Source organism: Artibeus jamaicensis, unplaced genomic scaffold, assembly GCF_021234435.1.
Source record: "Artibeus jamaicensis isolate MK-2021 breed Jamaican fruit bat unplaced genomic scaffold, CSHL_Jam_final contig_332, whole genome shotgun sequence".
NCBI lineage: Eukaryota > Metazoa > Chordata > Mammalia > Chiroptera > Phyllostomidae > Artibeus > Artibeus jamaicensis.
In genome coordinates this window covers 20,629,557-20,650,476 of record NW_026521788.1, presented here as the reverse complement: position 1 = coordinate 20,650,476, position 20,920 = coordinate 20,629,557, and the positions used below count along the sequence as shown (strand labels likewise).

At 43.4% G+C, this 20,920-nt stretch overlaps 1 protein-coding gene across 5 annotated transcripts in view; it reads right to left on the bottom strand.

Moving 5' to 3' along the window:
• The window catches only part of TET1 (tet methylcytosine dioxygenase 1), an 85,795-nt gene extending 80,418 nt beyond the window's left edge, over positions 1 to 5,377 (bottom strand). For all 5 annotated transcript variants that reach the window (XM_053664044.1, XM_037130666.2, XM_053664047.1 and 2 more), the window contains exon 1: positions 3,503 to 5,377. In XM_053664044.1, coding sequence (XP_053520019.1) covers positions 3,503 to 5,377 — 1,875 coding nt within the window. The remainder of the gene's footprint in view (positions 1 to 3,502) is intronic.
• Positions 5,378 to 20,920: the final 15,543 nt, after the last annotated feature.

Genomic DNA, 20,920 nt, shown 5'->3' with positions numbered 1-20,920 from the left:
GTAGAGGGAAACTCTGAAGTAGAAAATAAATGATGTTTTATTTATATATTTAATTTTCACCAGAGTTTAACAGTAATATATTAAAATTGTATCTGATATGAAGCACATAGCCATTTTGAAGGGTGAGGATGGTGTGAGTGTGAGAAAGACAGAGAGAACCACTTTAAGTCAATTTTGAACATATCACTGACATTCCAATAACTATGATCACATCTATTATTAGCTTTCTATAGATAATGATCTGGCTTTCTGCCCTGGCTGGTGTGTCTCAGTGGACTGAGTGCTGGCCTGCCAACCAAAAGAGTCACCTGTTCAAATCCCAGTCAGGGCACATGCCTGGGTTGCAGGCCAGGGCCTCAGTTGGGGGGTATGGGAGAGGCAACCACCCATTGACATCTCTCTTCTTTCTCCCTCCCTTCCTTTCTTCCTAAAAATAAATAAATAGAATCTTTAAAAAAAAATCTTGCTTTCTAAGTATCATTCTCCACTAAAAGGAACTCCCTGGGTAAGTAGCTGACTTCAGGTCTGGAGGAGGACAAAAAACAGAAAAGCCTAGAACACTTGTTTCAGAAAATAAAGACAATGGTTGGTTGAGGAGCTCCTTGAACAAACTTGGGAAATTTTCAACATTGAAATGAATCATGATAGCCCTGTCTGGTGTGGCTCAGTGGATTGAGCCTGGGCTGTGAACCAAGGGTCCTCAGTTCCATTCCCAGTCAGGGCACATGCCTGGGTTGTGGGCCAGGTCCTCAGTTGGGGGAGCTTAAGGAGAAACCACACATTGATGTTTCTCTCCCTCTTTTTCTCCCCCCCCCTTCCCCTCTCTCTAAAAAATAAATAAATAAAAGCTTTAGAAAATAAAAAGTACTGTATTTTTCAGACTATAAGATGTATTTTTACCACATTTTTTCATTTAACTAACAAGTATTTGAGTCCTTCTCATTGTCCCAGCCTAAACGGGCAGTAGGGAAGGAAACACAGCATCCTGGTATGAAACTTGGGGAACACAGATATACAGTTATGGCACAGGGAGAGGATGAGTGAATGCATGGAGTCTTGTCAGACAGGGAGAGAAAGCTGTACCATGAGCCTGAGCACTGAGGAAAGAAGATGCCTGCTGACCTGGGGTAACCACAAGGAGCCAGACCCTGCTGAAACTTCAGCTACAATGAGGGGACAGTAGACAAGGAAGAGGAGGTCAGTTGTGCCAAGATCTAACAGGTCTTCTGTTCCATGCTAACAAATCTAGGTTTCATCTATAATTGAAGGGCAGTAAAAGTTTTGACCTATATTCTTTTGTTTTGTGACATATGTCACACACATAGGAGAACACTGAGTGTGTTTAAGCAGGATCTTGGGTTCAGGAAAAAAAACTGAACTGCTCTGAGGAGAACTTGTTCAACATACTGACTTCCCTGCTGGCTGATTGATGCAAAACTATATCCCCAGTGCACGATTCTAAGTAGAAGTGCAATAAATACTTGCTGATAAAAAAGATAACACTGAAATTGTTCCAATAAGAGACAAAGACCTAGAGTCGTGGCCTGGAAAATGGAGAGGTAGAAGAGCTCAGATCTTGTAGAACAAGAAAATCTAGAAGAATGAGTAGAAGGCATGAAAGATGACTAAATTTTCCATTTTGGGTGACCATGTGATTATGGGTAAGCCACTAAACCAACTAGCAAGGTGGGTTTCTATTTTTTTGTGGGGGAGGGGGCTGAGAAAGAGCGAGAGAAACATAGATTTGTTGTTTGACTTATCCATGCACTCACTTGTTTCCTGTAAGTGCCCAGACCAGGGAATGAACCTGTAACCTTGGCACCTAAGGACCAACTGAGCCACCTGGCCAGAGCATGAATAGCAAGTTTAGAAAAGAACAGAACAAATTTGTTTATACCTATTAGAGATGCAGAGTCTATATTTGGCAATGATGTCACTTGGCAATATTACAAAACAGGAGCTTACAAGGGAGGTATCTCTTCAAAGACATTGCTACTAAGTGTTTCAGATGTATGTTTACAAACCTTAAATTACTGGCAACATTGCGATCAATTCTCACGTGAAGTTCCTTGAGTAAAGGCTTATTCATTGCAATAAGGTTTGCAATGACAAAATGTTTTAGAAACACCTTACATTCCCATCAATATATTTGGTTAAATGTCTGATCTTTTGTTTTCAAAGGATCAATCAAATAGAAGGTATTTGGGGGCAGATAATTTAAGTCAAGAATGAAATAGAGCCCTGGCTGGTGTGGCTCAGTGGATTAAGTGCTGGCCTATAAAACAAATGGTCACAGTTCTATTCCCAGTCAGGGCATGCGTCTGGGTTGTGGGCCAGGTCCCCAGTGGGGAGCCCATGAGAGGCAACCACACTTTATGTCTCTCTCCCTCTCTTTCTCCTTCCCTTCCACTCTGCCTAAAAATAAACAAAATCTTTAAAAAAAAGAATGAAATAGAAAAGGTTGATTGAATTTAAGTTCTCAACCCTTTTAATCTCTTCTACCATACCCGTGTCATAATAAACGCAAAATAAATATTAAGTTTGAGCGACCACCAATCACAAAACACCAGAACTGACAGATATTTTATAAGATCTGAAAAGCAAATTTGAGCATTATCCAAGCTGCATAAAAGTTCTTTACATGAAGTCTAAGTCAACCAATACTTTCATTACCTCAGGTTCACAAAATATAATTATGAGGACTAATGTTTAGGTAGCATAAGGAATATTGGGAGACATAGGATTCCCTAAATCAGGGAGGGGCAGGAGATGCCGTCTCTCTTTGTTGCCCAGGCTAGTGCACAGCCATTCACAGCTGCAATCCCTCTACTGGTCAGCAACAGAGTTTTGACCTAGTCCTTTCTGCCCCGGACTGATTCACCTCTCCTTAGGCAACCTGGTGGTCCCCCGCTCCTGGGTGTCACCACACTGATGCCGAACTTAGTGCAGGCACTACAACCCAGCACTACCAGGCTCAAGAGATCCTCCTGCCTCAGCCTCCAGAGAGGCTGGAGTTACAGGTGTACCAACTGTTTCAGGTTCCACTTCTAATTACCCTTTAACCACAACAACCATGTGAGATAAGTACAGGAGAGAGAAATCACCTGCCAAGAATTGAGAGGGAAGCTGCAAGGACGTTAATGAGTTTGTTCCACTCATATTCTTTTTTAATCTGTAACTTCCAAAAAAGATACATACTTACCCAAAATGAGGTATGATGAAAATATTTGCAAAATCACATTTCATACAATTTCCCTTTATCTCCATCAGTGCTATAGTGAAAACACTATTAGTTTCAGTTTCTAAGGCAAATTGTAAAAATAAGCTCATGTCAATGAACAAGAAATATTGCAGGTAGGTGCACAAATCTTTATAGATAATTTTAAGCAACATTTTACACCACAGTAAAAAGAGCGTGATTGACACTGCAGCAAACTGCCCCCCTCACAGACCACTCCCCCAAGTCCCACAGGTGTCTCCCGACCCTGGTGTATTTACTCACCTTCACAGGCACAGTGACACGTGGTCTTTTTTTCAACTCCTCGCATTTCCTCTTCTTACAGATCTGGTGGCTATACTGTCTGTTCTGGCAGTAAGTACATTCACCACAGTTTTTCTTCAGCTGGCACGGCTCGCAGACTCCACATGGTTTTCGTTTCTTCTTTTCCAAAGTAGGTGGCAAAGTTGTGCAGGCAGAAGTGGACGCACTGGCAGACGACCCTGGCCTAGACACCACTTCAATGTCGCTCTGGGAGCTCCCTTCTTCCGGTTTGTCGGGACCAGCCTGGGAGTATTGGACAGTTCCCTGTGAGGCATGGCAGAGTCCTCTCTCAGGGGCTAATGTAAATCCCTGAGGGTTAGCTGATAGAAAGCCTATATGTATTGGCTTTTCATTTTCTATATCGCTGATAGCTATTATTGCAGCTCCTGAATCTATCTCTGAGTCTGATGATGGTTGTGGAATGTAACCTGAGCCCAAAGGCAGAATCTGCATAGTGCCCTGGGGCCCGAGCACGTATGAAACAGTGTTTTGGGTAGCAGGCCATTCTGGGAGAGCATTACAGGGAGCAACTGAGCTTAGAGTAGCAGGAATAAAGACAGGTGGGTCTGAGGTAGCACCCCCACTCGTACCAAGAGTTTGCTGATTTAGGATAGCATCAAAGACCTCTCCTTGGACGGACTCAGCACCAGAGGTCTCTGGTGGGTCTGAGGTCTCATCCAGAGCCTCTCCATGAACTGGGCTAGCACAAGAAGCTTCCCACTGCTGCGGGGAAGCGCTCCCAGCCTGTCCTGAGACAGGGGTGTCGTTAGGAACTTCCTGCTGATCTGGGGTAGCTTCAACTACCTCCATACAATCTGGTTTAGTACCAGGGGTTTCTTCTTCTGAGTCGGCCAAGATAAATTTTAATAACGAGGTAGGATATACAGACCCACCCACAGACAAGCACTCTCTAAGGTCTGATTCAGATATAAACTTATTAAAGCCAGAGGTAGGGCAACAATCACTTTCACTTTGGATGAGATCCAGGTTAGAATCAGATAGATTAAGACATTCTACTTTTGAACCCAACTCTTCTACCTCAATGTTGTTGTTCTCCTCCGCGGTAACCTTGAGGGCTGCTCTTTGGAGCAAAGGACCATACAGAGTGTCCTGAGCAAATATGCCAGATGGATCACTGGTATCATCTGATGTCTCTTCAGGGGGTAGTTCTTCATCGAGTGTCCCTTCCAGTGCCCCAGAAAGGCTCTCTGCTGCAGGGTCACTGTGAGTAGGAACATCTACTTTGGAATCCTCAGCACTTTGGGGCCAGGACTCGGTTGTTCCTTGGCTCTCCCCTGTCACTAAAGAAGTATTTTGTATGTCAGTTAGATTCTCTGCGTTGGGACCATCTACGAGGTCTTGGGTTGGGACCAAACCTTTTGCTGAGCGCTTGACTCTGGTGTGAGTCAGCACCTTAGTATCGCACTTTTGTTGCTTTCCTGAATTCTTAGGAGGTGCCATTTTCTTAGGTTTGGCTACATCCACTGGCGACTGGGAGAGTCGCCTGGTAAGAGAGCTTCTTCGGAGAGTCATCGTGAACCCACTGCAAGCTACGGACTCAGGGTTCTGAAGAACCCCGGTCCCCTCTAAATTCATTTGAGCTGCTGCAGCTCTTGTCAGAAGGCTTCTGCCTGGTGCGGGTGGTGTGGGTTCCGTCTTCGTTTTAACGTCTCCTTTTTTAACTAATTGCTGCCTTTTGCTAGCACTCTCTGTCTTGATCGGTGGTATATTTTTCTTGGCTGGCTTGGTTGTCTTCTTCGATTTTTGGCCTTTCTTTTTCTTTAAACCTCCCCTCTTCACTACTCTGGAAGACCTTGTGTTGCGATGTCGAGCCATAGCTGTGGAATAGAAAAAACAAAAGAGCATGGGAAACAGAGTCATGGGTCTGTGGGGAAGTCTCACTTCTGAGGAGGATCTGGATGTGCCATGATCGGGCTTGCTTGCACAGGGTTTGGTCTGAAACAATAACATAAAAACATGGGGAGTGAGACTTTCCCCAGTGCATTATCTCATTTGAAACAGAATATTTACCACTGATTATTATTTCATATTGGGGAAGTGAGAATTTTTACTGTGAAAGAAAAATATAGTAAATAAGAAAAACCTAAGGTATTCTTTAAACCCTGTATTCACAATGACGCTCCTTTAATTACTTGTGAGAACTGCTTAAAGTTGATGAAGTTCTCTGAGAAAAGGGGTTTCTTGGTATTAGAAAACCACACTGTCGTCGTGACATGGAGTGTAAAGCTCAAATCTCAATCTTCACAAATGCGGGTACTGAAAAAATTATTTCTTAGTCTCGTTCAACAGCATATCACCACGCAGGCAAAGGTATTGCTTGTTTGACTGCAAAGCTGGTCTAAAGCCAGAGGAAGAGGAGACTTACATAATCCAAGAAGCTCTACTTCTTGGAGATCTAATATATTAAAACCACATTCCAGCTAACAAATTTTGAGCTGTTCACATGCACACAAAAATAGCATAAAGTCTAGGAGGTAGTATTAGCACACTAGGTCACAAGAAAGACTCACTGATCCAACAAGCATCTGCTGAGTACCTACTGTGTACAAGGAAGGCACCGTGGTTGGTGGGCAGCGCCCACACCCAGAAATGATGTGCCTCTTTTTCTCCTTCATCCCACTTAACCCAAAGACTGCTGGGTCTAAAATCCCTTCTACTACAAGTGGTCCCAAAAGTCTCATGTTGAATGCCTAGGCAAGGAAATTGGAAATAAAGAGAAAGTGAAATAATAGGAAAGGATACTAGACAAGCAAGATAAACAAGAAAAGAGAAGAAAATGAAAGGGGCTGACCAAGAGCCATCTTCAGTAACCTTTTCATCTCCTCAGATTGCCTGCCCTGATCCAAGACCAAACTCACCACACAAAACATATCCACAGACTCTCCCCAAGATCACAGAATCAACACTCTGACAACTGGCTGGGTGACAATTTGTTAACATGTGACAGGTTTGGGATTTGTGAGAAAGCATGGTATAGGAGAATGGGTACCAAAAACTTGTCTGCAACCAAGTGATCAGCAAGCAGTCTGTGGCAAAATCAGGGTGCAAAATGATGCAGTACAAAGATTTTCGTAAAGTCAAATTGGTTTGTTTTAATTAACTGCCTTTTATTCTGAAACAAAGCCTTCCTGAAGTCTTCTCTTTTGTCAAAAGATATGGGATAAGCTTGTTTCTTTTGTTATTACTTGGCAAAGCAAAAATTTGACAGCTCTCTGTCATTCTGAAATTCTGCCCTTGGTTTTGCTGTACTGACCCGATCCAGGTAATCCTGGGATTCACTGGCTGGTTTAGTGGCTTGAGCTGTGTCACAAAAGCCCTGAATCTGAACCTGTGATCACCGGCTGTGTCCTTCAACAAACCACTAAACTGAGTCACGATTTCTGCATCTGAAATGAAACTGTTTTTTCAGATATTAATGGACCTCTACGGGGAAAGCCTAGAACACTGGTTTTATCACTGTGATACCTGAAGCTGAAGGGCAAAGTGGGGTCAGAAGAAGGCCTTTGGAAGTATGCAGGCCTGATTTTGGTTTCCAGCTCAGAAACATTACTAGCTGTATAATTCTAACAAATTCCTTGGTCTCTCTATAACTTTAGTTTCCTTATGTGTAACTGGATAGGAAGCATATAATAGCGGCCCCCTGGGTTACCATAAGTATATATGATGTTATGTATGAAGCTGTAGCATATTGGGTGTTTAATAAATGGGGGGCTTAAAAAAAGACTATAATTTCTAAAATACAAAAAAAAAGTAAGAGAAAATAGGCTACCTGGTAGTTATCATTATTATAGAACCAGCTTAATTAACCCACAGTCTGCCAGATCTTGCAAAGTAAAATCTAGTTCTTTTTGTTTCTGTTCCCGCCCCACACACTGTAGACCATATAAGATCCCAAAGCATAACATTTAGTGTCAAAGCGTTTTGCCTATAAGAAAGACATTTGAAGTAGACAGTAATAACATTAGCCACAAGAAAAATAACATTTTGATATATCTGTGCCAAATATAAACACTAAGCCAGAGAATACTTCACTTGAGTTCTCGGCATCTAAGCTTACTGTTTTTCCTTTTTTTTTTACTTTTTTTTAAGTGTTTTGGCTCACACTAACTCTTTGGCTGTGAAAAATTATCAGATATTTTCTCTAAAGACCATTGCTTTTTGTACCAACATTTTTAGAAAACAAGCCATTCCAATTGCAATCTCCAGAAAGTTAGCGATCTTTGTTTCTTTTTTAGATAATGAAAAGCAATCCATTCCATTCTCTAGAAATTCAACAATAGCAGTATTAGCTTTCTTTATCTCTTGTGTCAAGATTATATTGCTAAAAAATTATTCCCTGGCTGGTGTGGCTTGGTGGATTGAGCATCAGACTTGGAAGCAAAGGGTCACTGGTTAGATTCCCAGTCAGGGCACAAGCGTGGGTTGTGGGCCAGGTCCCCAGTAGAGGGCCCGCAGGAGGCAACCACACCCTGATGTTTCTCTCCCTCTCTTTCTCCCTCCCTTCCCCCTTTCTAAAAAAAATAAATCGATAAAATCATTTTCTAAAAGATCACATTGTTAAAAAATTATTAGGAACACATAATCTAGATATTGTAATCAGCCATGAAAATTAAAATTCCTATATGAAGGCAAGTAATCTGGGTAAGCCAGAGTGTGTCATGGGATCTGGTTTTGAAAGTACTTTATAAATCAATCTCTGTCTCTTATATATTCTTTTATATTTTTTAATTGAATTGCTTTAGAAATTCAGACTTGTAATTAAGATAATGTTTACCATTCAAACCTTATCTCCTGAAAAAGAGCCTGGCAAGGAAATGGAAAAGGTATGAGTAACATGGATTGGAAGATGTGGCCTCTTTAAATGGTAACTGCCTTTTTATGAGATCATTAAAGAGGCCAAGGACCCCAGAAAAACCAAACTGCAGGGGAGAAACCACTGGGTACCACCGAGCCAGAGGAACAGACAATCAGACTTAAAATAAGGGCTCCTACAAGATTCTAATTTTATCACCCTTGGCTCTGCTAATGAAACATAACCTGTTTAAAGTGATTAACCAAGTTATCTCCAAAGCTAAACTCTAGCAGGAGAAGCAGCAAGATTTTGTTTTTGTTTTTGTTGTTTTGAAATTTTAGAGGAAAAAATATAGTTTATTCCATTAAATAGGTCCATATTTAAATATGGAATTATCCCCACAGATCTCCTTAAATTTATTGTGCTTAATGATTTGTAATTGTTAAATGCTCCATTTCATTTGTTTTTATTTATTATAGAGTATTTAAGCCTTATAAGAAAGTACATTTGCAACTGAATACTAATTCCATTTTTCATTTCTAATGAAAACTGTCATTTCAATTATTTCTCAAAATCAGTTTTATTCTACCCAGAATATATTCAAGAGCCGGAGTGCTACAGATAGCTATAGGAGAACATGATCAAAGCAGAAAATAAGAGATAGGTGTCCCTGCTATTAAGCTTATATTAGGCCTATGAGGGGAATCATATCTAATCAATTGTCAGAATCTTCTGAGTTCTAATTTTTCTGGAAAACAAAATGAAACAAACAAGCAAGATTGTGGGGTATAAAGTATTACATATTTAAACAATCTTTTTTTTTTTTAATCAGAGGGCTCCAAGACCCCTAACCCACAATAAAAATTTTTCCTTCTAAAATGTCCTTGTGAGATAGGGCACTGGAATGTATGAGACTCAAGCATTATAGGCCAAGCACAAAGAAGCCACTTAATCTGAAACACAACTGACAACGCTAGCCCAAAGTAGAGAATGTAAGACTGGAAAAGTGGCAGGAACAGGCTGAAGGGTGAATATGATAAATGTGGCCCGTGCAAGGATCTGCTCATCATTCACATATTATTTAAACTTACCTAGCCAAACAGGTCAACAAACAGGATCAGATTTTTGCCTCAACATTATTTGAGCTTACTAAGTAATCACTGTCTTTCCATAAACAGAGTTTTTATTTTATTTTACTTTGCTTTACTTTATTTTTTACAATTATCGAAGTGATCAAACTTTACTTTATTTATTTATTTATTCATTCATTCATTCATTCATTCATTACAATTATGGAAGTAATCACCTTGCCTAGAAAAGGAAAAGTTGACTTCCTAAATTGTAGCCATTGTCTGTGAAGGGCAATGCTGATAGCAATATGTCAAAAAAATCCTCTTCCACCTATGTTCCTCCCTCCTGCGTGTCCCCAAGTCCCCTGAGCAGGACTGGCTGAATGAAATGAGGTAACCACCCAGCCTGCACGTCAGCTTAAAATTATACTGCAATCCTTCTCACTACCAGCAGTGGCCAGAAAAGTGGTGAGTATTTGCATACATAGAGCTATCTGCAAAAGAAACACTGATTCATAGTCACTCCATTCAGCTCCTGGGGATTTAAAGACTACTGTCCTTGACTCAGAAATACAAGACTTAAAAACATTTCTTTTTAAAAGGCACCACCTGGCTTAGTTCCTCCAGTAACTAAGTTCTACATTTGAAGGAAGAGGAGGTGGGCGGGTTGCTTGCTGTTCCTAGATAGTTTTCTACCACAGGAAGTGTGGGAGCCTTCAGCACGTGGAAAGGCTGTTCAAGGAAACTCACTAGAAGGCCAGCAGATTTAGTCAAAGGCTCCTTCCATATGTAAAACAACTCTGCTGCCCTGCAGAGAGCAAGAAAAAAAAAGGCCAAAAAGGGCCAGAGAAGGAAAAGGAGAGAAAAATGGAGACAGAATGATCCTTCTAGAAACAAGAAAAGCATAAAACACATTGAGAAGAGAAAAAGCATTAGAAAATGTCTCAAAAGGGGAAAACAGCCAAAAGACAGAGGAAAGGGAAGAAATTTATAGTAACGAAACGAGAATATTAAAAAGACAACTGGGTTCAAAACACTCAAGACTAAAGGTAGATAAACAGGAGGGAAAGAGAAATTTAAGTTTCTCTCCCTAGAGAAAAGAGAATTTTCAGTACTCAGAGAAGAGAGTGGGGGAAGGGAGAGACAAACCAGATAAGAGAAAAGGAACAAAGGGCAGAGACCACGGCGATCCAAACTCCGACCCATCAATTCTGGTAGGCCCCATAGCAGTGAGGGTTAACTCTCCCTAAAATGGGTAAGTGGTGGACACAGAGTTCTAAGTGTGAGCTTCGAATCTTCTCAACGAAAAGGGGACACTGTATGCTGCCTCCCATATCAGTTGATTCTGGAATTTAAATGAAATCATAGCGTGGCATTAAACACTGTCAGAGGTTGACATCCGACCTTTAAAAAAATTCCTTCACTGGAGAGGGTGGGGGACTTGTTTTTTAATCTGAGTGGTCAATATCAATAACAACAGAAAACGTTAGGTTATCTAAATGTATGCAATGCGGGCGATCTCCAAATATCTCCTTATCGATCGCCACACCTACATGTACCCCACCCACGTTTAGCTGTCCGCCTAAATTCCTACAACACTGCCCCAAACTGGTTAACAGGAACCTCTTCCATATCTTTTTTTAACGTCCTGAGGCATAGAGAAGGCAACATTTCTATTTCCCTTGCGATCGTTGGGCGGGGGAGGGGCGAAGGATGAGCACATTTCGGTCCGGCTGCGGGCCGCCCGCCGCGGCAGCCTTGCCGCGGCCGCCCTCCTACCCGTCCCGGCGCTGCGCGCCCGGCTGACACGAGCTTGTGCGCACGCTAATCGTTGCCTTGTTCAAGATCTTGAAGCACTTTTCAAACATTTCTTCATAAATTAATCATGACTCCAATGGATTACGCAGCTCATCTTGTGCCCGAGAGTGGAACCGAGGAAGGGGGGAGAGGCACAGGAGTGACCGATGCAAGATGGTTAATTCGAGAGGACGCAGAGTTGGGGGCGGGGGACGGACTCCTAGGATCGAGCAAATCTGCTCTTAGCGAGGCACTAATTTTCACGGGGTCAGAAATGCCCAACTTGGGTCTCCCGTTCACGTGGACCGCTCCCTGGGACCGGCCAGGCACTTCCCGACCACTCTCCGCAGAAACATGTGGCACGCGCACGGCCCTCAGGAAGCTGAGCGTCGGGAGGGAGGGTGAGAGACGGAGGGGAGGGAGGAAGAGCGGAGACGGGAGTGGGGAGAGGGGATGAAAGGAAAAGGGGGAGCGCGCGAGCGGGATTTAGCCGAGCGCCAGCCCGGACGCGGCTCCCGGCTGGCGAGGGCCGCCGGCGCCCCCACGCGCCCGACCCGACGGCTGGTCCAGCGCGTCCGGCGCGTGCAGCGCGGCAGCCGCTGCACCGGCTCCGCACGCCTGCCGCCCTCGCCCGCACCGGGACAGCGCCCGCGGGCACCGAGGCGATGGCAACGCCGGTGCGTCCGGCGACCAGGTGGCGCTTAAAAGAAGTTTCTTGATTTTTGTTCTTTAAAAACTACCATTTTCACAAAACACTAATTCTACCTCCTATTCTCTTCTTCCCGGATCCGCACAACTCCAGGTAAAGCCCTGGCCAAAGTTCTGTCTCAGAAAACCCCTCTCCAAAACGCGGAGGAGGGGGCAGGGGCCAAAACGTGTTCCCAGCGAGCTGGCCCCCGGGTATCAGCCTGGCGAGGGAAAAACCTATTTGGGGGTTCGCTTGAGCACAGACACCTTGGGCTCCCCGCCCGAAACTTACCCTAATTCTTTTCTGGTCTCACCCCGAGGCGCACCGACCTCCAACTTTCCTACGAGAAGCCTCACTGCCAGCAAGTTCGGGGACCCCTGCAGGCCACCCTTGCACTCCCTTCCCCAGCCCGGGTTCCAGCGGAGCTCAGGGTCCGAGTCCCAGGCTTCCCCTCTTCCCCCAGCAGATCCCTAAGTTCGGCCTCCGGAGCATGGTTTGCCACCCTCGAAAAAAGGTCCCCAAGAGACGCGGCAGTGGGGGTCTCTGCTGGGAGCCGCCCCAGAGGACCCACAGGCTCGGAGCCCCAGCCCGGGTCCCGTCCAGCGCAGCAGAACAGAACGCCGCCCCCGCACCGCCTTCCGGCCGCGGCTCAGCGCTACCCTCTGCCAGGCAGACTCACCACTGACGGGCTCGGGCTCTGAGAGCCGCATGTCCCCCCAGCTGCAGCCCCGCTCCAGCCCCACAGCAGCCCCGCACCACCAGCCCCGCACCAGCCTTCGGGCAAACTTTGCAACTCGCGCTGGTCCCCACTACTTGAGAGCTGGGGGCCCTAGCGGGCGCGAGTGGCACGAGGGATGCGGCGGGCCGGGACGGACACCTACCGGATCCCGGCACAGCACAAGGCACGGCAGTCAGGACACAGTCAGGACACGGTCAGGACGCGGTCAGGACGCGGTCAGGACGCGAGACCTCTGGGTGGGTGGCTGCCTCCCAAAGGTCTGAAGTGAAGAAGGGGCAGGTATAGTTTCATGACTAGGGCGGGGCAGGGGCGCGTCCCAGGGGGGCCAACCCAAGACCAGAGAGGTTGGCGGCTGCGCTGCACAAAGCGCTAGATTGGTCTGCCCTGCCCCTCCCCTCCAGGTCAGCCCCCCCGGAGCTGCAGTGTCTCCCTAGGACAGACCTCGGGGAGTGAAGGTGGGGCTCTGCCTTCTCTGGACCCCGCACCACTGTGCAATAGACAAAACGCGAGCTGGATTTCCCCAAACTGGAGTTGGACTCCCCCCTCGACCCTTCCCCTTCCCCATCCCTTTAGCCCTCCTCCCCTCTTTCAACACTTTTTTTCTCTTGAGGTCAAAGCAGAGTATTGGAGAGGGAGAGAGGTGTCTAGCCATTACCTTTTTTTGAGGGGCTCTTGGGCTGAGAGAAAAGTTGTAGGGTCTCTAAACCGAATGTTTGTAGATACATAAAGGGGTGTCAAGTCAGAGATGACACCATTGAGCAACCATCTGGGCTGCTAGCAATGGAAAACTGCCCTCAACACCAAAGGCAGAGGCGCCAGGAGAAGGTTGTGTTCTCTTGAAAGATCACCATAACACTCCTGTTAGTTCTTTGGTCCTGTGCCTTGGTAGTGGTCTTTCTTGATGGATGAAGAAATTAAGGTAGAGGAAGAAGTAGGTTTTCAGCATTAGGAGTTATAGCCACTGGCATTATGCCAAAATTAATACTAGAGATCTGAATTTCTCCTGAAATGTGTGAGATGGCTGTTGCTTCTTCCACTAGTCAGTCCTTAGGACAGACATGGGAATCCAGGTCTTTAATGGGTTCACGGTGGTAAGGAACATTGTGTTCATGGAACTATCATTCTTCTCAGGTCAAACTTCAACTGAAGAGAAAGAGTCATTCCATCATTGCCTTCTACATCATTTTACCCCCATTCTGCACTTAAATTTTATTCTTTGTTATACTTCCTTTCATCCTTCTTTTGAGAAAGATCCTAGATTTTCAACCTTTCTCACTGATTGATTTATTTAAATATATATTTATTATTGATTTTACAGACAGGCAAAGAGAGAGAAACATTAGAAACATCTATTTATCCTCAGCCAAAGACATGTTTATTGATTTTAGAGAAAGGAGAAGGGACAGTAGAAACATTGATTGGTTGCCTCTCCCAGAACATGCCCGACTGCACCTACAACCTAGGAGTCCCCAACTTATCAGTTTTGCAGGGTGACACTCCAACCAGTTGATCTGCACTGGCCAGGGCTCACTGGTTGATTTCTGTACACATCCTGACCAGAGGTGGAACCTGCAACCTTGGCAAATCATTGGGTAGAACCTCTAACCAACTGAGTTACCTGGCCAGGGCCAAATAAATTCTTGACCTAGGAACTAGTCATACAGTGCTAAATAAACTTGCCTCCTACCTAGAAGGAACATACAATGAAGGTTTGCAAGCAAAACAGACTAATAACTGCCCTGCTGTGTTTCCAATGCTACAGTCAGATAAATACCTTGGTTGGAAAAGTCAGAAATGTAGCATTTGAAATAAATCTTACTGCAAAAACAGACTCTTCTCAGTCAGTGTTTCCAAAGGCCTAATTGTAAATACCTTGTTAAAAACAATTTCCTTAGATTTAGATGAAAAGAATGTTGAGAGAATTTCAGTCAAAACTTGATTTTCATAAAGAACAAAAGGGAAAAGGATATCATGAAAAAGCAATATCCTGGCTTTTGTCAATTAATAAAAATGATTCAATTTCAAAGTACTGACATAGTAAAATCACACAAAAAATTAGACAACCGTCCTTGGTAACACTCATTCTCTTCATTCCATAAATGTTAGTTGAGTCTGTGCTATGTACCAGGCACTGTTCTAAACTCTGGGGAAACAGCAATGAACAAATGGAAACCTCTGTGCTTGGAGTGGAAATGAGGGGACAGAAAATAAAGAAGGCAAATATGTCAGATTGCTATGGTCAAAGGGAGAGAGAAAAGCAGGAAAGGGGACTGCAGTGCTGGGGTGTGTTGCAATTTGAAATACAGCAACCAGGACATTGAGTTGATCTGAACCTGGGAGTCTTTTATGCACAGAAACCAGCAAGGGCCCTCCCTGAAGGTAGGATTTCAACAGTACATCTTTGTATTTACTATTGAAATACAACTATTTCACAACAGTAAAAAATTGAAACTGTCCATCAGTAAAAAGTGGAAATATTGCTCCCACTGGCCAGTTTGGGGACAATTTGGAGTTTGGAAAACAGAAAAATTAGTTTGGAAAAACAAATTTGGGAGTCATCAGTGTGTAGATAATTAAAGTCACCTTGGTATCTGAGTCTTAAACACAGCAACATACGGGTCTGATATTTGTAATACAAATGGAAAGTTTGAACAAGTGACAGGAAACAATAAAATGAGATGTCTACTCAAGCAGAAGAAAGGAAAGTATAATCCTTTCCAGATTTCAATATCAAAAAATAAGTGTTAGGCAATTTCTCATTATCCTTACAACTACTTCTCTTCCTTAATAACAAAGCAAGAATACCTGTCTTATTTCCAATACTTGTCCAGAAAAGAGATGTGAAATATACATAATATGGGTATTGGAAGAGTGCTTATCAAACTCCCTAAGGCTATAACTCTAATTTTGTCTTGGCTGCCTTGCTTACTAATTACATTGGTCAGTGCCCCAGGAAATAAATAAATATACTCCCTTCAAACACATACATATGCACACACACAGTATTTCTTTTCTAAAGGATATCATTTCCATTGGCAAACGTTTAAAAATTTGGCAATACTAAGTGTTGGTGAAAAACACTTATACATTCTGGAAATACAAATGGTAAAACATCTGCCCTGGCTATGTGGCTCAGTGGACTGAGGGCCTGTAAACCAAAGGGCCACCAATTCCATTCCCAGTCAGGGTACATTCTTGGATTGCAAGCCAAGTTGTGCCCCCAGGAGGGGGCACGTGGGAGGCCACCACACATTGATGTTTCTCTCCCTCTCTTTCTCCTTCCCTTCCCCTCTCTCTAAAACTAAATAAATAAAATATTTAAAAAAAAACAACAAATGATACAACATCAAAGGAAGACACACTCATTCTCCATAAGGAGATCAAGGATGTAATATTGCAGTAAGTATGATGGTGCCAGGTGGGTACTAGAAATATAAGAGGGTACACTTTGTAAAGTATGTGCTTATCTAACCTACTATGTTATACATCTAAAACTAATATAAAATAATTCTAAGTGTAAACTGTAATGTTAAAAAATATTTTACAAGGAGATCAGGGATAGATAGATAGATAGATAGATAGAGGATATATTAGTGGTTAGGAAAGAATCAGTTGTCCCTTGGGGATCTGGCACAGCGCAATCTGCATAGTCCTGGGGGATAACAGGGGAGGCTGTGCAAGAGAAATTTGCAGTAATAATTTAGCATTGGAAAAGATTTAATGTGGTCATTTCTGCTAGGAGTCCAGTAAAGGAGAAAAACTTAGATTAAAAGCAAACCTAGGACTTCTGATCAAGATGTCAGACATGGCTCGCTTCTTCACACAACCACAACAAAAGTACAACTAAAATATAAAACAACCGTTGCTCAGAACTGATAGAAATGGACTTAAATGGAAGTCTGACAACTATGGAATTAGAGAAACCATATCTATCCAGACCGATCCGGCAGACTTGTGCATATCTCAGACTCCATTAACCTGGCTAACACTATTTGACCCTCCGTGGAGATCTCCAGGGACTCTACCCCACCTAACTTACTGGCCCACCCAAGCTGCTCTTCCATATTAATGGCTGGTCTTGGTTCATGCTTCACAACATCCTAAGTCCTCTCATATGAGCAGCAGCTGGCCTCAGTGAGCCCCAGGCCCTGAACTAGCAGCCTAGATTCACAGCTTGGCTTCACCTGGGAATCTCCAAGCCCAGCACAAGTAGCAGCCATCCCAGTTCACTTTATAACTCAGGCAGGATGGCCCCAGGAAAAACATTTGTGGGGTTTGATCTTGGCCTACACCACCCAAGAAACCCCAGGGTCAGCACATCCAGTGGACCAGCTCCAGACCATATTGGAGGACGACCACCACTCTGCCCCTGCATCGCTGGTCCTCCCCAGGGGCTGGAGATTGGTGGTCACTGGTCACATCCAATCCTTGCAGCTGACTGGCCTGGGTAAATCTCTCCCAACTGATCTGCATATAGCAATCAAGGCTCAACTACAAGATGAGGGTGTACCCGAAACCAGAAAAGACACCAGAGTTCAAGCTGCCTGTCACTACCTAACCCAACAAGCAATGACAGTGATTAAATCTTTAAAGGTGCTTTATTCAGGTGGCCGGTGATCTGAAAAGATGGCGGGTTCATACCCTCATAGGCCATCTTGTCTTTTCTTTCCTGGCCAAGGTTTTTAGAGCAGGGAAAAAACAAAGGTGAAATGAAGGGTTTTGCAATTCAGGGAGGGACAGGTGGAAAAAACTTCAACATTCCTATCCTGGACAATTAGCTGTTCCTAGGGGCAGGTGGTTGTTTGCCCCTCCCTGAAACACAATAGCCTGGATGCCTTTACTTGTCCCCAGGCGGTGATCTTTAGCAGTGCCCCAGAAAGTTGGCTGTTTTCCCAGGAGCCAGGGTGTGCCTTATCTGTAGTTTCTGAGACAAAAACTTTAACATATACATCACTTGCTAAACTTATAACTATTTACCTTAAACAAAAATTTTCCAACTCTTAAGTCCCCTCTTGTGTGTGGGATCATACTCATCCCACACACAAGGTGCACCTCAAGTACCCATCTTGATTGATAGGGGAGGCTGTGCCACTGGACCCTACAGGACACCTACTACATCAGGCCACACTACCAAGATACAGAGTCAAAGCAGCTCTACCTAACACATAGAAACAAACATAGGGAGGCTGCCAAAAAAAGATGAGACAAAGAAACATGGCCCAAATGAAAGAACAGATCAAAACTACAGAAAAAGAGCTAAATGAAATCGAGATAAGCAGTCTATCAAATACAGAGTTCAAAACACTGGTTATAAGAATGCTCAAGGGACTTAGGACCTTAACAGCCTAAGAAAGATCCACTCAGAAACAAATGATACACTAATTGAAATAAAGAACAGTTTATAGGAACCAGTAGAGTGGATGAAGCCAAGAATCAGATCAATGATTTGGAACATAAGGAAGGGAAAAACAAGCAATCAGAGAAACAAGAAGAAAAGAGGAACCCCCCCCAAAAAAAAAAAACAAGTATAGTGTAAGCAACCTGTGGGACAACTTCAAGCAATCCAATATTCACTTTGTAGGCTTTGTAGGGGTACCGGAAGGAGAAGAGAAACAGAAAGAAATCAGAAATCTATTTGAAAAAATAATGAAATAAAATTTTCCTAACTTGGTGGAGAAAAAAAAACATGCATATCCAGGAAGCACTGAGAGTCCCAAACAAGATGGATGCAAAGAGACCCACTCTCTAAGACATCATAACTAAAATGCCAAAGGTTAAAGATAAAGAGATGGGGCGTAAGGTATAGGAGAATGGGTGAGAGGTGAGGGAATTAAGTAGTACAAATAGGTAGTTACAGAATAGCGATGAGGATATAAAGTACAGTATAGGAAAGAATAGGCAAAGAAGTTGCACGCATGATTGTGGACTTGAACAAGGGTTGGGGGATTACCTGAGGGAATGGGGTTGCTGGGTGGAGGGTAAAGGGGGAAAATTAGGGCAACTGTAGTAGCATAATCAATAAAATGTAACTAAAAAATAAATAAATAAAACCAAGGGAATTACCAGAGAATTTGCACTGAGCAGATATGCAGTAACTGGCATTTACCAGTCCATTTACCAGCAGACACAGACCTAAAATCTTTTTCTCATTCAAGTTTCTAAACTGATCCTGAAGATTGTCAAGAATACACAGGTTACATACAACACAATGGTATGTACAAAACAAAAAATACCTCAGAGGTGGAAGATAGAAGTCAAGTCAATACTGAGGGAGAAAAAAAATACTATTGGTTTTAGAAGGAAGTGCAAAAATTAGGCTATCTTCACAATAGAGCATGAAGATATGTTTTTAGGCATGATGATAAAACAAGGTAGTTTATATTACAGTCTATTTCCAAAGGAGCAGACTCCAAATCAAGAACTGCGTGAGTAGTCAAAGTGAGTAGTCAAAGTGAGTCTGTTTCAGTGTCAGCTCCATCCCTCCGTCCCTCCCCACCCCCCAAACACACACACTTTCTATAACAAGAGTAGGCCGTTTTCTCCACTTGTGACTTAGCTAGTAATTTCAATGGTAACTTTCCAACCTAATAATTCAAGCTGTCTGCTCCCAAACTTGACCTTGAAGCACCCACACTTGACCTCTATATCTGTATTATCCATTTCCTCAACTGCTTGCAATTGGGAATTCTGCTGGAGCCTCAACCAGCTTCAGTATCTTAAAATCGAAATCTGCCTGAGGTCTTCAGCCCCTCCCTGCCCTTCTTTACCTGAACTTTCTTCCCTGTTTTGTGATGTGTGTTAACTTGTGCCCTTGAGCCACAAGGGCCTTTTTTAAATGCTACTTTATTTAAACAGCTTCTACTTCATCAATTAGACTTTCTTTCTAAGCATCTTCAGTCTCTTTTTCATTAGTTCCTTCCTTTCTGCTGTGTAGAGGTCTTTATTGCTTCTCAGCAATTCTTACTTTGAGAGCTTTTTAGCCTCTTTCTTACTGGGGTCTGTTCTAAGTCTTCATTTTGCTCACCTTCAAAGCTGTCCAGAGCCTAGGCTATCAAGGGAGATCTTTAAGCATTAGACTTATTTACCTTGCCCTCCCTTCCTCAGCAGTACTACTTCCTTCTTTCCTTGAACTTTCTTCCCTGTTTTGTGGCTGTTAACTTGTGCCCTTGAGCCCACAAGGGCCTCCTTTAAATGCTACTTTATTTAAACAGCTTCTACTTTATTAATGAGATTTTCTTTCTAAGCATCTTCAGTCTCTTCTTTAGTTCCTTCCTCTCAGCTGTGTAGAGGTCTTTTATGTTTATCATGCCCAGGTTGCCTCCTTCCCTTGACCTTGCTCTCCCATCTAAGTTTAGCCCTATTTCTCTCCATAAAAAAATTATATTCCTAATTCTTTCTTATTCCCATAACATCTATTTATCACTGAATCCACTGACCCACTCACCTGAGGTTACATTCATAGCAGAGCTTCATTCTCCTTTATTACCTCTTCATTTTTTTCTTTTTTAATCTTTAGTAGGGGACATGCTTATTTATTTCAGAGAGAGGGGTAGAAATAGAGAGGTGGGGAGAGAAATATCGATTTGAGAGAGAAACAACATTAATGGCTGTCTCTTGCACATGCCCCAAATGGGAACCAAACCTGCAACCCAGGTATTTGCCATGACCAGGAATCGAACCCATAACCTTTAGGTCTACACGATTATGCTGCAACCAGTTGAGCAGCCCAGCTAGGGCTCCTCTTCATTTTGAAATCCCTCCTCCCTGGAATTCTATAGCATTCCCGTGTCTCTGCCATAGTATTGAATACTTCTCACACTCTCAACTCCAGTTGTAACAGGGTGCTACAGGTGAAGCTCCCCGCAAATAGAAAAAGCCCCCATAGCTATTCCTTGGGGAATGAAGGAAGCAGAGCAAGGCCCTTGAGAGCTACTTTGCGTATCTAAAGAACTTGGCAGGTGTTGTAATAATATTAAAAGCCGTGCCTGTGGAGTCAGGGAAGAGGGCTTGACTCCGGCCAGCATTCGATGTTGCTGGAAAGGCGTCTTCCATTTCAATTAAGGTGCCTTCTGGTTTACAGAGCTCTGGTAAAAAGTGTCTTCTGGTTTAACTAAGGTGCTTTTTGGTTTACAGAGGTCTGTCTGGTAAAAAGGTGATTACTGCTTTAATTGAGGTACCTTCTGGTTTTTGTGACATTACAGAGCTCTGTCTGGTAGAATAAGGGAAAAAGCCTCTGTTCCAGGAAGCAGCCCTCTGGGGCAAGTTTCAGCTA